The 12,964-nt window shown below is 43.3% G+C and overlaps 1 protein-coding gene across 1 annotated transcript in view; it reads right to left on the bottom strand.

The window, feature by feature from the left end:
- Positions 1-283: 283 nt before the first annotated feature.
- The window catches only part of foxj3 (forkhead box J3), a gene marked incomplete at its 5' end in the record, with an annotated part of 41,208 nt that continues 28,527 nt past the window's right edge, over positions 284-12,964 (bottom strand). Inside the window, 7 exons of the mRNA XM_079218937.1 lie at positions 284-1,566; positions 1,715-1,813; positions 2,956-3,147; positions 3,686-3,787; positions 4,383-4,859; positions 7,543-7,717; positions 9,324-9,452. Coding sequence (XP_079075063.1) covers positions 1,454-1,566; positions 1,715-1,813; positions 2,956-3,147; positions 3,686-3,787; positions 4,383-4,859; positions 7,543-7,717; positions 9,324-9,452 — 1,287 coding nt within the window. The 3' untranslated portion in view covers positions 284-1,453. The remainder of the gene's footprint in view (positions 1,567-1,714; positions 1,814-2,955; positions 3,148-3,685; positions 3,788-4,382; positions 4,860-7,542; positions 7,718-9,323; positions 9,453-12,964) is intronic.

Raw genomic sequence — 12,964 nt, 5'->3', positions numbered from 1 at the left:
CTGCTGACAAGCATAAACTTGCAAAACTTTACAAAAATCTGCTTGTAAACTCGAGCCCATCCAATACTGGATTGTTGAGGCAAATAACAATACCCAAATTTGAAAGTTTAAAAAGATCAAATGATGCTATATTGGCCAATATTGTCTTTTTAACAATTATGTTTCTCTAAAATTGTGACAATGATACGTGCTGAGCGGGACAATTACCACATGACAAACTGTGTCGTAGACCCACAGTTCATCTCAAACACATCTTTGACATTTGACAATTTATTGTTCCTTATTAGCTGACACTTGCAGATATACTGGTGATATGCTGATCAGCCAGCAAAACTAACCAGACTATTACAAATTATTTCATTGTCTCTCAAAGATGGGGCTTGTTTAATGATCAATAGTCTACTCACCTAAAATGAATGATCTTTACCATTACAACTAGCTTGAAAATGTGACTTTGCTTAGTACTTCACGTTATAACAGCTTCTGATTGGTAAAGCAATTATTAACCTACATGATGCACAGAGGACCAAAACCTCAGGTTACTTTGGGTTGAATGAATTTAAAAAGACAAGAAATGTTTGACATCTCTGCTTTCACCTTCCTCTCACACTAATCATATTAACTTGGCTTGAAGTGCTTGAGACAGAGAACAAAAAAAAGAAAAAAATGTTGCTGTACTCCCATAACTAGTCTGTTGCAGTGAGCCTAATCACATTGGTTGGCAATGAAAACAGATTACGATACTTTCTGTGATCTCTCTCTCACTTTCTCTCTTGGTTTGTTTAATATCAAGCCTGCTTAAACATTTAACACCCTGTTCAAAGTTATTGTAAACCTTACTTCACCACCAATCCAGCCACAGTGGGGCCCACTTTCTCCCAAAAGTGACCAACGAGCACCATCACATTACTCACAGAGACGGCCTGTGTTTCTTTAAAAACAAAAAATAAAACAACATTTTTTTTTTTTCTTTTTTTTTTCTTTTTCTAAAGAGAGATAAACTCATCCAAGAGGCAGCTGAGGCCAATGTCAACACGAGAAGAATTACAAGCTGAACACGTCGCTCAAATCACATAACAGTTACGGAGCAGAGGGTCGGGGGGAGAGCGGGTTGGACTCTGGAAGGCTGCTGGCCGGGGACGGGGAGAGGGCCGGCTGAGGAGCTTGTGTTTTGGACGAGAATGTGTTCTACTTGTCTCTTGACAAGTACGTAAGCAATCATTTTAACATGTCCGACTAAATATGATTGTCTTCAAAGTAACATTTTCTAGTTATGTTTTGCTTTTGTAAAAATGTCAGGACTCTGAAGTCTGTCTTTCTCCCAAAGCTTGTCAAATGTTCTTCTGCATTCCACCCACAGTGGCCTCCTCTTCCTCCTGCAGCCTTTGAGCTCGGCCTGGCTTCCATCTCCTCTCCTCGCTCCCTTTCATTTTGCAAAAATGAGGTCTAGGGGCTAGACAATGGAGTCCCAATCAAAGTCATCCTGGATGTCATCCGCTGGCATGCGATGCATCTGGAAGTTTCTGGTAGGTATCATGTGCTGCTGGTTCATCTGTGCATGGTGTCCTGAAAAGAAAACAAGCGCAAAAAAAAAAAGAGTCAGATCCACCAAGCTCTTAGCTATTCTAAGGCAAAAAGCTGGAATTAGTGGGTTTATTAATTAAAACGTTAGTATAACATTTCATAATGTGCTGCAAATAAGTCTTCTTGTCACCTGTCATTGTGGGTCCTGTGCTGCTCATGGGGGGCATGTGTGGATATCCTGGAGGACCCATCATGGACATGCTCTGTCTGGTGTCCATATAGAGATTTCCTGAAGAGAGAATTGAAACAAAACTTTATTTTAAGCCTCAGTTACACTAGGAAATGCACCTCTTGAATTCAAGTAAAGCATCTGAACTAAACAAGTTTTTAGGGTAAGAACCCACATTACAGTTGCTACCTACAGGTGAAACATGAACATAGTTCATTGTGTGGAAAAAGCAAAGTTTGCACCTTTAAATAGGTGAGATCAATTCATCAGACAATGGGTTTATGCATTCATTCTTTCCTTTTTTTTTGCAGTTCTCTATACTAGTGATGGCGAGATGAAGCTTCCTGAAGCATTGAAGCTTTCCATCCAATTGGTTCGCTCATGTACCGGAGCTTCATGGAGCTTCATTTGCTCTACTGCGCCACCAAGTGGACAATAGATGTAAAACAGGCAGAGTGATCATAACGACACCATGGCTTTGGTGTGTGAAGCTTTAAATGGAATAAATTATGTTTGTGACGCCAATACATCAATTATTATATTAATATTGTGTCTATCTTTATGATATAATGGCAGGGTCAAAATCAAAACTCGAAACAAATTGGGAGAGGGTTGTGATGTGACTGTGGGTCAGTGGTTAGAATATCTGACTTTCAGTCAGACGATCGGTGTTTCAAGCCTCAGCTCCGCTTGTTGATGTGTCCAATTTTTTTAAATTAAAAATAAGAACTTTTCCACTGTGCTGGGCTTTTTGAGACTATTTTGCCTGCTTTATAAAATACCCTTTCACAGGCACACATGAAGCTGGGTACAGATAGGAAGGGAGGAAATCCATTGAGTTTCTCTGCCTCTTATATTTCAAATCGCACGGCAAACCCACAAACTATTTTCTGAATCAGTCACGTGGTACGGCCGGCTCGCGAGGCTTCGAACGTCACCGCATACGTCATCGACACAAGCCTCGATACGCGCTTCACCAAAATCTATCTGGATTACTCGACACGCGCATCGAAGCCTCGACACGAAAGGACACATCACTACTCTATACTGTAAAAATACACAATCTGCAAAAATGCCTCCATCTTTCAAGATGCATTGGTTATTTAGAGGAAACAGCTGCTATCTATTTGATGAGGAACTACACAAATTCAATCAAACCGTGATATAAATGAGGTGGGAGGGTTAAGGAGTGGGAGTTTAACCTGTGTTGAGGTGCTGGCTGGGTTTGTTGGGGTGCATGGAGCCATGACAAACAGGAGGCTGCACTGCCCCCTGTGGCTGGATTACACCGGTGCGGGCAAAAAACTGGTTGATAGACGAGCAGAGGTCGGCGATCTGGGTGGGCTCCAGGGACCAATTGTTCAACTCCGCTTGTCTCATACTCTCCCTCAGCCCTAAGGACCAGAAAACACACAGTAGTTGTAGACAGAACAACCAGTTACAACCAGAGCTAGTGACAGTGTCTGTCTGCACTAAAATGCCTTTGTGACAATGAAATGTATGAAACTGCACCAGCCGACTGTCTAAAGAATATAAATTTAGTAAATGAAAAACTAATTAAAAAACAAGGAAAAACTTTGGTTGCAATATATATTCATTACATCACTAACCTTCAGTGGGTGATATTTAAAAAACATCCTACCTTGCAATCCTAGACTGTAATTGGATAAACTGACCTGCTAAGCTCAGTGTTTTGGTAATTAAACTTGAAGCCAGTGTTATTTAATTGAAGAGCTCAGTTTAATTAAACTCGTAATCAACTCCACAGTGTCAACACTTCAGCACTCAATCAAAAGCTGGGGCAGTACTGTACTATCAGCTCTTCAAATGTTTTGTTTCTTCTGTAATCTAGAAAAATCTTAACCCCGAACAAAAAAAAATCAAATACATTACATTACTATTATTCGTTTAATATTTGTGTCCAAACCGCACCTTGGAAAGGTGAAAGGTCGACATCAGCCCAGTTATAGCTGCTAGCAATACGACAGCTTTCTTTCAGTGCATCCAGATTTGGGTACCAGTCAGACAGTAAACCTGCAACACACACACAGCATACTATCTGTAACATTTCAAGATAAGATACTTGAGGGATAAAGATATTTTTGGTGCCGACACCAACTTGGGACAAATACAGATTTAGTCCTAATTACATAATTTATGGGAAAATGCACAATAATTGCTGCTGTAATTGTTATAAACTGTGGGTCGGGTAATAAGGCCAGATGATGCATTTTCATTGTAGTCACATTTTTATAGCTGTGCAGGCAGTTGTATCACCAAATGAATGAGAAGGTAGCACAGAATAAAACGGTGTATCAGGATCCTGAACAGTTAAGCTCTGTGTTGTGACCACTAGGAGGAGCCAGTCGACTCTGTAAGAGCTGCTGAAGTCACTGGATGCAGCATTGCTTTGTTCTCACAACAGCACAGATTATAAATCAGATGATGAGTTACTGTTTAGCGTCTTTACATTTCCATAGCAAATAACAATTTCTAAATGCCTTATGACTAAAAATTACAATGATACAAAGCCATATGCAGCTGTTGTCTCTGTGGACATGTGTCTGAGTGATGAACATGAGGAGGAGAGAACACCACAGCGAAGACAATGACAGACAGAGGGTCTTACCTGTGTTGCAGGCCATCTGTTGCTGGGTAGGATGGGGCTGGTGGGAGAGGCTCTGATGCGGTTGTCCGTGTTGAGAAGGGTGCTGGCTGTGCTGCGTGTGTTGGGAGGGGTGTGGCGTGTGTTGCTGTGGGTGCTGGCCGTGGGACGGGTGCTGCGATGGGTGCTGCCCGTGCTGGGCATGCGCAGCGTGCTGTGGGTGCTGACTGTGTTGGCTGTGCTGGGCATGTTGGCTGTGTTGGTTGTGGGGGCCGCCGTGCTGCGGGAGGTGCTGTGCGTGGGGGGATCCGTGGCCGGGGTGGGCTTGGGCCGGATGGGAAAGGGGAACCTGGCCACTGTTGGCGGAGTGGCTGTTAGGGTGGCTGTTGGGTTGGCTGTTTGACAGGCTGTTCTGAGTGCTAATGGTGCCACTGGGGGAGTGCTGATAGGAGCAGGAGGTGTGGGACTGCTGGGAGGAATCTGACGGTATACCCATCAGGCCTGGGAAACAAAACACACCAACACAAAGCGTTAAATAGTGCTGAGACAAATAGTCGGTAACAGATATGTCAATCCACAGAAAATGATGATTATCAACCATTTTGATTGTTGATAGTGCTGCAACTAACCTTGTAATGTTAATTAAATTGGCAATTATTTTCCTAATTAATCAATAAGTCGCTTTGTTTAATAAATGTAAAACAAAAAATGGCCATCTATTTTTTTTTATCTTGATATAAAATCAGCAAATTCTCAAACAGAAAAAAATGGAATGAGGTGATAGCCTCAAGCAATTATTCAAATCATAAAATTGTTGCAGATTTATTTTCGGGAAATGGGCTTCTTTTCACTTTCTAAATTCAGCTCCTCAATTTTGAGAATTTGCGGCTCGTCTCCGTTTCTTCTCATTGTAAAAGGAATATACGGTACTTTTTCAGTACTTCCAGGGTTTTGGACCATAGAAAAGGCAATTTGCACCTCTGGGAATCACTGAATCTAAAAGTAATTAACAAACTAATTGATAATAAAACTATCTTGAGTTGAAAACTTAGCTTTTGAAATGACACGAGTAAATCTAGGTTCCAACACAAATGTGAGTCCCGTAGTTGCTTTGGTTTAATGCACTTCAGGACCAACAGAAAGAGAGACAGGATCGTCACATATATATCTTAACATCTTACGTGTGACGTGTTTGAAGGAATACTTCACTCTCCAAAAGGACCATTTGTATATGAATGACTCACACGGTGTAACCTTGAATTCGTGAGGAAATGTTTTTTCTCTCACATGCCTTAATGTTAAACGAAGACCCAAAAAAATTTGAAGATTCTTGATGAATTGAAGTAAGTTGGGGCCGCGTTGACAACAACTATATCAAAACATCAGTTTAAAAACTCACAACTCGTGCCGTATAATCCAAGTCTCATTTCTCCAGTCATACGCTCACTGCTTCTCAAACACATGCATCTTCCCTAAAACCTTGCTATTTAATAACACTTCTGCGTTCACAGTCTCACGCTTGTGCAGCGTGCTACTTGTCTTTGAGAGTACCATTTATGTAGTATTTAAAATAGTACGGTTTTAGCAAAAATGCATGTGTTTGTAAAGTGGTGAGCATACGACTGGATAAATGAGTTGGATTATACTACACACATTTTTAAGGTGATGTTTTAAAATCATTTGTTGTCAACGCAGCCCCCATTTACTTCAATTGCTCATGAATTTTCTCAGTTCTTATAGTCTTCATTCACCGTGGTCGCATGCGAGAAAAACAAAATATTCTTCACAAATTCAAGGGAACATGATGCGAGTAATTGATGTAAAAATGGTCATTTTGGGGGTGAAGAATTCCTTTAAGTAGTTGTACACGTGAGACAGACCAGCTGCCATTTTGTTGTCTCTAGGAATGACTCAGCATCAGTTGTGTCTCTGAGGTTCCCGAGCTGCGGTCGCCTCTCCAGCTACACAGCTCCGGATTGTCTTTGACAAATTCATTGTGCCGCTGCGTGGCTCTTAAAACAGACATGACTGGAACATGAACATCTGCACACCCAACTGCAATCATCCGAGTGGCAGGGAGTGGTCTTAAGAGGCCCTGTCCTTCACAGCTTTGGCACCGTAAACCTATTTCACTGGAGTGCTTTTAGAGCTGACTCTAGCCTTGCACCTCCACAATCGGCACGTAACACTCACTGCAGGGGTGACAAAGGTGCATCTCTTATCGGCACAGAAAGCCCATTGTCCAACCAGGGAAATACAGAAAGCAATTAACGCAGCACCAGAATAATAATGCGAGCTCATTACCTATTATCAAAGCCAGTGAATTAGCTCACTGTCTACAGCGGCAGAGTGTGAAATCCTCTAGCGCGATTATTTACGCTTTTTAATTGCTAAAGCTTGTCTGACTAAGAGATTTCACTTTTATGCACATAAAATAGGTAACAACTTTGAACTAATGAAACATAGATGATAGATTAAAGGAGAGGAACTCTTTGAAAACATTAGCATGAAATGCATTTGATTTGTGAAAGTAGGTTATACACAGAAAGCTCAGTCTACTTTGCTCATAACCTGCTTGTCAAGTGCTCTTTGTTTATCAGTCAATCAGATTACAAGCAAAAATGCATTTTGTTCTGCAGGGACTCACAGGCTTTTGGAAAGCTGTGCTCTATCCGCTACGATGTATTATATCATGCAAATTCCCCATCATTATGACAAATGAACCTCAAATCCAGCAGATATGACCTCCTTCACTCCTCTGATGAAACACAGCCTCCATGAGAAAACATTTCAAACGTGACAAGACACAGACAACTTTCATGTAATTTGAAAAATATAAAGCGAGAAGGCTGGTGTATCAAATCCAAATTAACCATTAAATGAATGCAGTAACATCTCGTTTTACATCCTCTAATGAAATATTTAAGACGTAAACTCACAGACTCGGCTTCTGAATATGAAATGAGGCCTTTTCCACATTGGCAAAAGACCATGAAAATACTCAGCCTGTGGAATACCTGCTCACTTCACAGTAAATCTAATTAATACCTAAAGACTCTTTAGCCCCAGCTGTTAAGTCAAACCAACATTAGAAAAATCGCTCTGAGAATCATTGCATTCCTTGATAAATAAAGCTTAGGTTCTTTATTAGATTTCCACTTGATGCTCCCGTGAGGCCACTCACCTTGTTGGCTGAAGGACTGCTCAAAAACAGACTTGTAAAGGCTTCGAAAGGAGGCACTGAGATCTTCAAATTCAGAGAACAGGAGCTGCTTGTCCCTGTCTGGCATGTTGTACTGGGACTGGGGGGGCTGCTGGAGGCTCATCGACTGGGACACGGGCTCTGGGTGAGTGCTCACCTGGAGAGACGAGGAGATAAAGAAAACTAAAGATTAACAAAAGTTTAATTGATCAGAGTATGTTTCATTCGTGATGGATTGTTTTGCTACATCTGCACCATAGACTACAGGTACAACTGATTCTAAGAGGAGCGCACTATAATGTGAAAACATACACATCAATACACAATAAACATCAATAATATACATACTTTTCAAAAGAGTCTTCATGCACATCTGGACATGGAGCCACAAAAACAGAAAACAGAAAACCTCGAGAATATTAAATGCTCGCAGCAAACACACAAGTCAAATATGAGGATGGGCCGAGTCTTCTGAGGAGCCACTTTTATACTGTTGCTTCAGTCTGCAGACGTGGCCGTCACTCAGCATGTAAAGACCGATAACACAGATCATAATAATCTAGGTCAGTGCTTAGTTACCGCCTTAGCTCACATACCATTAAAAGACCAACTCAAATGGACACAAACCCAATACTCTGGTGGCCAAGCAAAATGTATTTAAAACAAAATCAATAGCAATACCTTGTACAAATAAGCAGCATAACATTTTATCCATGTACTTGTGTGGGCAGACAATGTTAAGCACTGCCCCGAGGTGCGAGACGGCAAGCGGCTTTCCCTCCAGCAACAAGTTTGTCTACGAGATTCATCGCAGCGAGGGCAGGAGTGAAAAAACAATGCTATTTCACAAAGCAGGACCTGACCTGTGTCAACTGTGTGGCTAGCATTACACGAGAGGTCACGTCCAATTTTTGATCATAACATCTTCCTCTCCCAAGATGTGGCCGGGCTGCTGAAGTGCACGGCTCACAGTCTGTTTTGGGTAAGAGTGAAGAGGTTAAAATAAAGCCAGAGTGTTTACTGTGAGCTGGTTGTGAGAGAGGGAGGAGAGGGAAAGAGAGAGAGAGGGAGGAGAGGGAGAGAGAAAGAGAGAGAGAGAGAGAGAGAGAGAGAGAGAGAGAGAGAGAGCGAGCGAGCGCACATCCATCAAGCTGAGCCGATCGATGCTCAGCGCCTAGAGCAGGGAGCACTCTAGGATGCAGGAGGACCACACCAAAGAGGGGGCATCTCTGGTGGGAGGACATCAGAGGAAGCGCTTTCCTTTGTCTGGCTTCCAGGAGCGTGCACATTTCTCTCTGTTTCCCTTAACCCCCTTCCTGATGTTGTACTCTAGCGCATGTCCACCCTGAACCTCCGTCTATTGCTGTCTACGGCTGGCTCCTCTGAAGGAAGCCTCCTGGGGCTGTCCGATCAGATGAAATATGGGATACAGTACACATTCTAAGTCTGGCGGTGTTTTATTTTCATTCATTTAGTGACTGTGGCTCTCCCACAGCTTGAAAAATGTGGATAGAATGAGAATTCATCACTTCGCCTTAGTGCGTAGTGCTAAACAAATCATCAGCTACACCACATTTATATAAATATCATGTTACAAATATCCAACCAAGAGACATTCATGAGCTGCAACATCGACATCCAGAATTACCAGCATCCTTTACGGAACAGCCGGGCAACAGTATACTGCCACAGCAGGACCTTATTTGTTCTGTCTTTGTTCCACTGCAAAATGTAGATTGATGAAGAGCGGCCCTCAGTCTTACCGGCGTGTAGCTGTGCACACTGCCCACACTGTTGAGATTGACGGAGGCCAGACTCTGATCAGACAGGCTGTTGTTAAGGCTGCTTCTTGGACTATCACTTCCTTCCTGGTCTGTGTTGTACAACGCCACCTGAAAACACACACATGTACATTAGCTTGTTATCTTAGACACACCCACACACAAATGTTATTAAAATGGTTGTAACGATGCATCGTTCTGAATCGGTATACCGATTCAATCAATGTAAAAACATCAATATATATCATCTTTAAGATGCACTACATTTTTTAATTCCTACAGAACATGAAACTAGTGATTTACATCCTTTGTCATCACCAATCTTGCTGATGGTAAAGCATGCCAGCATTCCTCTGAGATAATGTTGGTTTATAGTTAAACAATCAAATTTCATATGGATATGTACTAAGCGGGTTTGTGTGCTGCATGCAATGACATGTCATAATAGCAGAGTACTTGCTTTTCACTTCACTGATGGTGTGTGTAGGAGACACAGGGTGCTGCTGAACACCCACCACAGTCACTAAGGGGTTCAAGCTGAGCGTGTGAAGGGGTCTGGAGACAGCTGAGACATTCCTATCACTAAAGGTCACACTACTGGCGATGTCAGCCACATCTGTTCACCGAGCGCAAATATGTTTGGGACAACTAACAAAGGATTTCAGTGCAGCCGAGACACTGACCTTTCAATATAGCGGCGAAACTAGCCGAAGCACTTCAGGACGACAATCTTAATTATCGTCCAAAAAGGTTTCAGCACTCCCGCCTTTCCCGAATAAAGTGCGTTGTCAGACAATTAAGACAATAGTAAGAACGATAATGAACATAATGATACCCACACAGAATAGTCCATGTGTTGAGTTTTGTATTGTGAGAAAGGAATGGTAGTAATGCACCAATGGTGTTGCGGTGGAAGAGGACCTGGCATTCGGAGATTGGTGTTTGTGTGTTTCCGTCCATGAGTGACTGCAGCATGGTGGCTTCTGCTCATCGCTGTAAGTGGAACAGAGTGGGCTCTGTGCTCAGCACAATGAGACAGCAGTGGCAGCAGCCTTCAGGCAGGCAGATTGGCCCGGCCCTGCCCAGCATCCTGCCTCTCAACAGCAGCAGTGGACTGAAGCCTCTTGTCTTTCTGCTGAGGCACAGTGAGCTTACCACAGAGGCCACAAGGACGCAAGGAAACCCAGGCAGCCTTGACTGCCTTTCTCAGCTCTGACTGATTGGCCCGCTGACTAACATGCTGGTACGACGAGTGAGAGCGTCCGATCATATTAAGCTTTTAATATGGAGCTTGGCTCCTGAGTTGGTAGAATGAGATAGAAGTACTGCAATTAAAAAAATAAAAAATAAACAGGGTGCAACTGATGAATCCAGGCAACACTGTACAAGGAAGAGGGGTGAGGCTGAGGGAGAGGAGAATAGGGGTGGGTGGGTGGGGGGGGGGGGGGGGGGGGGGGGGGGGGGGGGGGGGGGGGGGGGGTGTAAGAGAAGCTCATTAGGCAACTCTAGCCTTCCTCCACTCAGTGTGGGCTTGGCTCCAGTGTTCATTAGCGTGAAGGGGAACTCAATGAGCAGCTAAGACTGAAGGCTTAAGCACGTCTACAATATCAGCCCCACAATGCTAATCAAAAGCAGCGTGCCACAGAAATATAAATGTTATGTGTAATGAAGTCATAAAACCGGCTTTTAGCCTTAAGTCTCTCACCGCAATCTATTTTTACTCTACTCACCCATAAAGTGTGATGATTTTAAAACCTGACTGCGCTGTGGTTTACGCAGACCCCAGAGTCCCCTGAGTGAAGACACCCACTCGAACATGCTCCGTCACAGACGAGCACCCAGTCGCATCTTGCCCACATACGTAGAAGCATGCACAAACATATGAGACACACACACACGCATTTCTACAGCTACAGATGTGCACAACGGCAGGATAACACAAACACACACGTACAAAAACACAGAGGCAGGCATGCTCATACAGGCAGGAGCGGCTCCACAGTAAATACTGTGTACAGTGTTACCTAGCAGGCAGGCAAGCGAGTCAGAGTTCTATTCTTAGCAGTGAATTAAGTAAAAAGCCAGAGGTGTCTTTTACATGGGGGCCTAATCTGGAGCATGAGACATGGATTATGAAATCAAAGCAAGATTGGCCCAGGTGTCTCCAACAATGCCAGCTAGTGTTCAGCACAATCCCTGCATGCAGGATTGAACAGACAGGGAGAGACAGAAAGAGACAGAAAGAGAGAGAGAAGAGGGGAGGGAAAGCCAGACTATTCATCAGCAAACACACTTCACAACAATCCCCTCTTTCCCTTCATCATCACACTTCGGTGCCAGAGTTTCATCACATTCAAGCCAATGTTTAGGGCCACCTCTCCCCCCATCCTGAGAAACATCGGCGTCTATGTGAGAAAGTCACACGAAAAAAAAAAGGAGGGACAATCTTGTGAGGAATGTCCGACAGAAGAGAAAAAGAAAAGAGATTCCTGCTGGTTCAGTATTCGCCCTGCCAGCGTCTCTCATTGGTCTATCCGAGAAGGCGGGAATGAGGGAGAGAGACTGGAATAGAAAAGGGAGAGAGAGAGAAAACCGGAGAGGGAATTCCTGTGGCTTGGCACACTGCACCGAAAGAGGCGTGGCCTGTCGTGTGTTTACAGTGTAAGACAGTGAGAAACAAGCTCTCTCCGAGGAGTTAAGGCCTCTGATCTGTTGCTTTTTAACTTTGTCTTCTGTTCACTTCGCCACCTTAACAGTTTTTGTCACAATCAAATGAACAAAAAGAGACAAATCAAAACTCCTATTCATCAGCTCTTGCAAATCACACAGTAGTAATTTCTTGTGTGGTTTTAATGTGTTCTGCTTGTTGCTCATGTGAGTTATTTGACTAGAGGTATTTGATGGCAGGAGGCCAAACTCTAAGCTGTCAGCTCTCTACATTAGGGCCTCATTATGCAGTAACCGCTGGTGGAGACTGGTGCTGTGGCAAGTGCTTGTTTGTAGCAATCACAGAGAAAAAAAAGGGCCATCTTTCCCCACACATGGGCACATGAATCTGTCTGCTAGAGTAACATGAAAAACGGCATGTTCTCTGTAGAAACAGCCCCAAGCTAATAGTCCCTGACATACTCGTCAAAACAAGCTGAAACAAACTGTACATACATGTATACGCAAGTTATATCACACACCGACATATGCTTAGACTTTGAGTCCCCGTCACACACACAACCTAACTCCCTTTTCCTATGAACAGTCCTGTTCACTTTTTATTTTTTGTAATGCTTGCAGCAACTGAATAAGCGACTCTTGTAGGCTTTTTAAAAGTACACCTGAGAGCTGCCCCCACTGGGCCCAGAGGATGAGAGCTTAAGGTTAAAAAGCCTATTTAAATTTCAAAGTGAGCGGCACACTCACAGCTAAAAGCTAGCAGTCCCTGTAGCTTTGCTCTGTGATGTAAAAGTGGTTCCAAGCTTTTACACATATTGAAAAATAAAATAAAGAGCGCAAGAGGAACCAGCAGTAGGGGTGGTCACCTGTAGTGTGGTGGAGTAATGCGGTCACAGAACGAGAAACACGACTCGTGGGTGTAAACCTCCACTACAGGTGTGAATACAGAAACCCCA

Source organism: Taurulus bubalis, assembly GCF_910589615.1.
Source record: "Taurulus bubalis genome assembly, chromosome: 5".
NCBI classification, from domain to species: Eukaryota; Metazoa; Chordata; class Actinopteri; order Perciformes; family Cottidae; genus Taurulus; species Taurulus bubalis.
The sequence above is the reverse complement of the archived record's forward strand: the minus strand, read 5'-3'. Positions and strand labels throughout refer to the sequence as shown.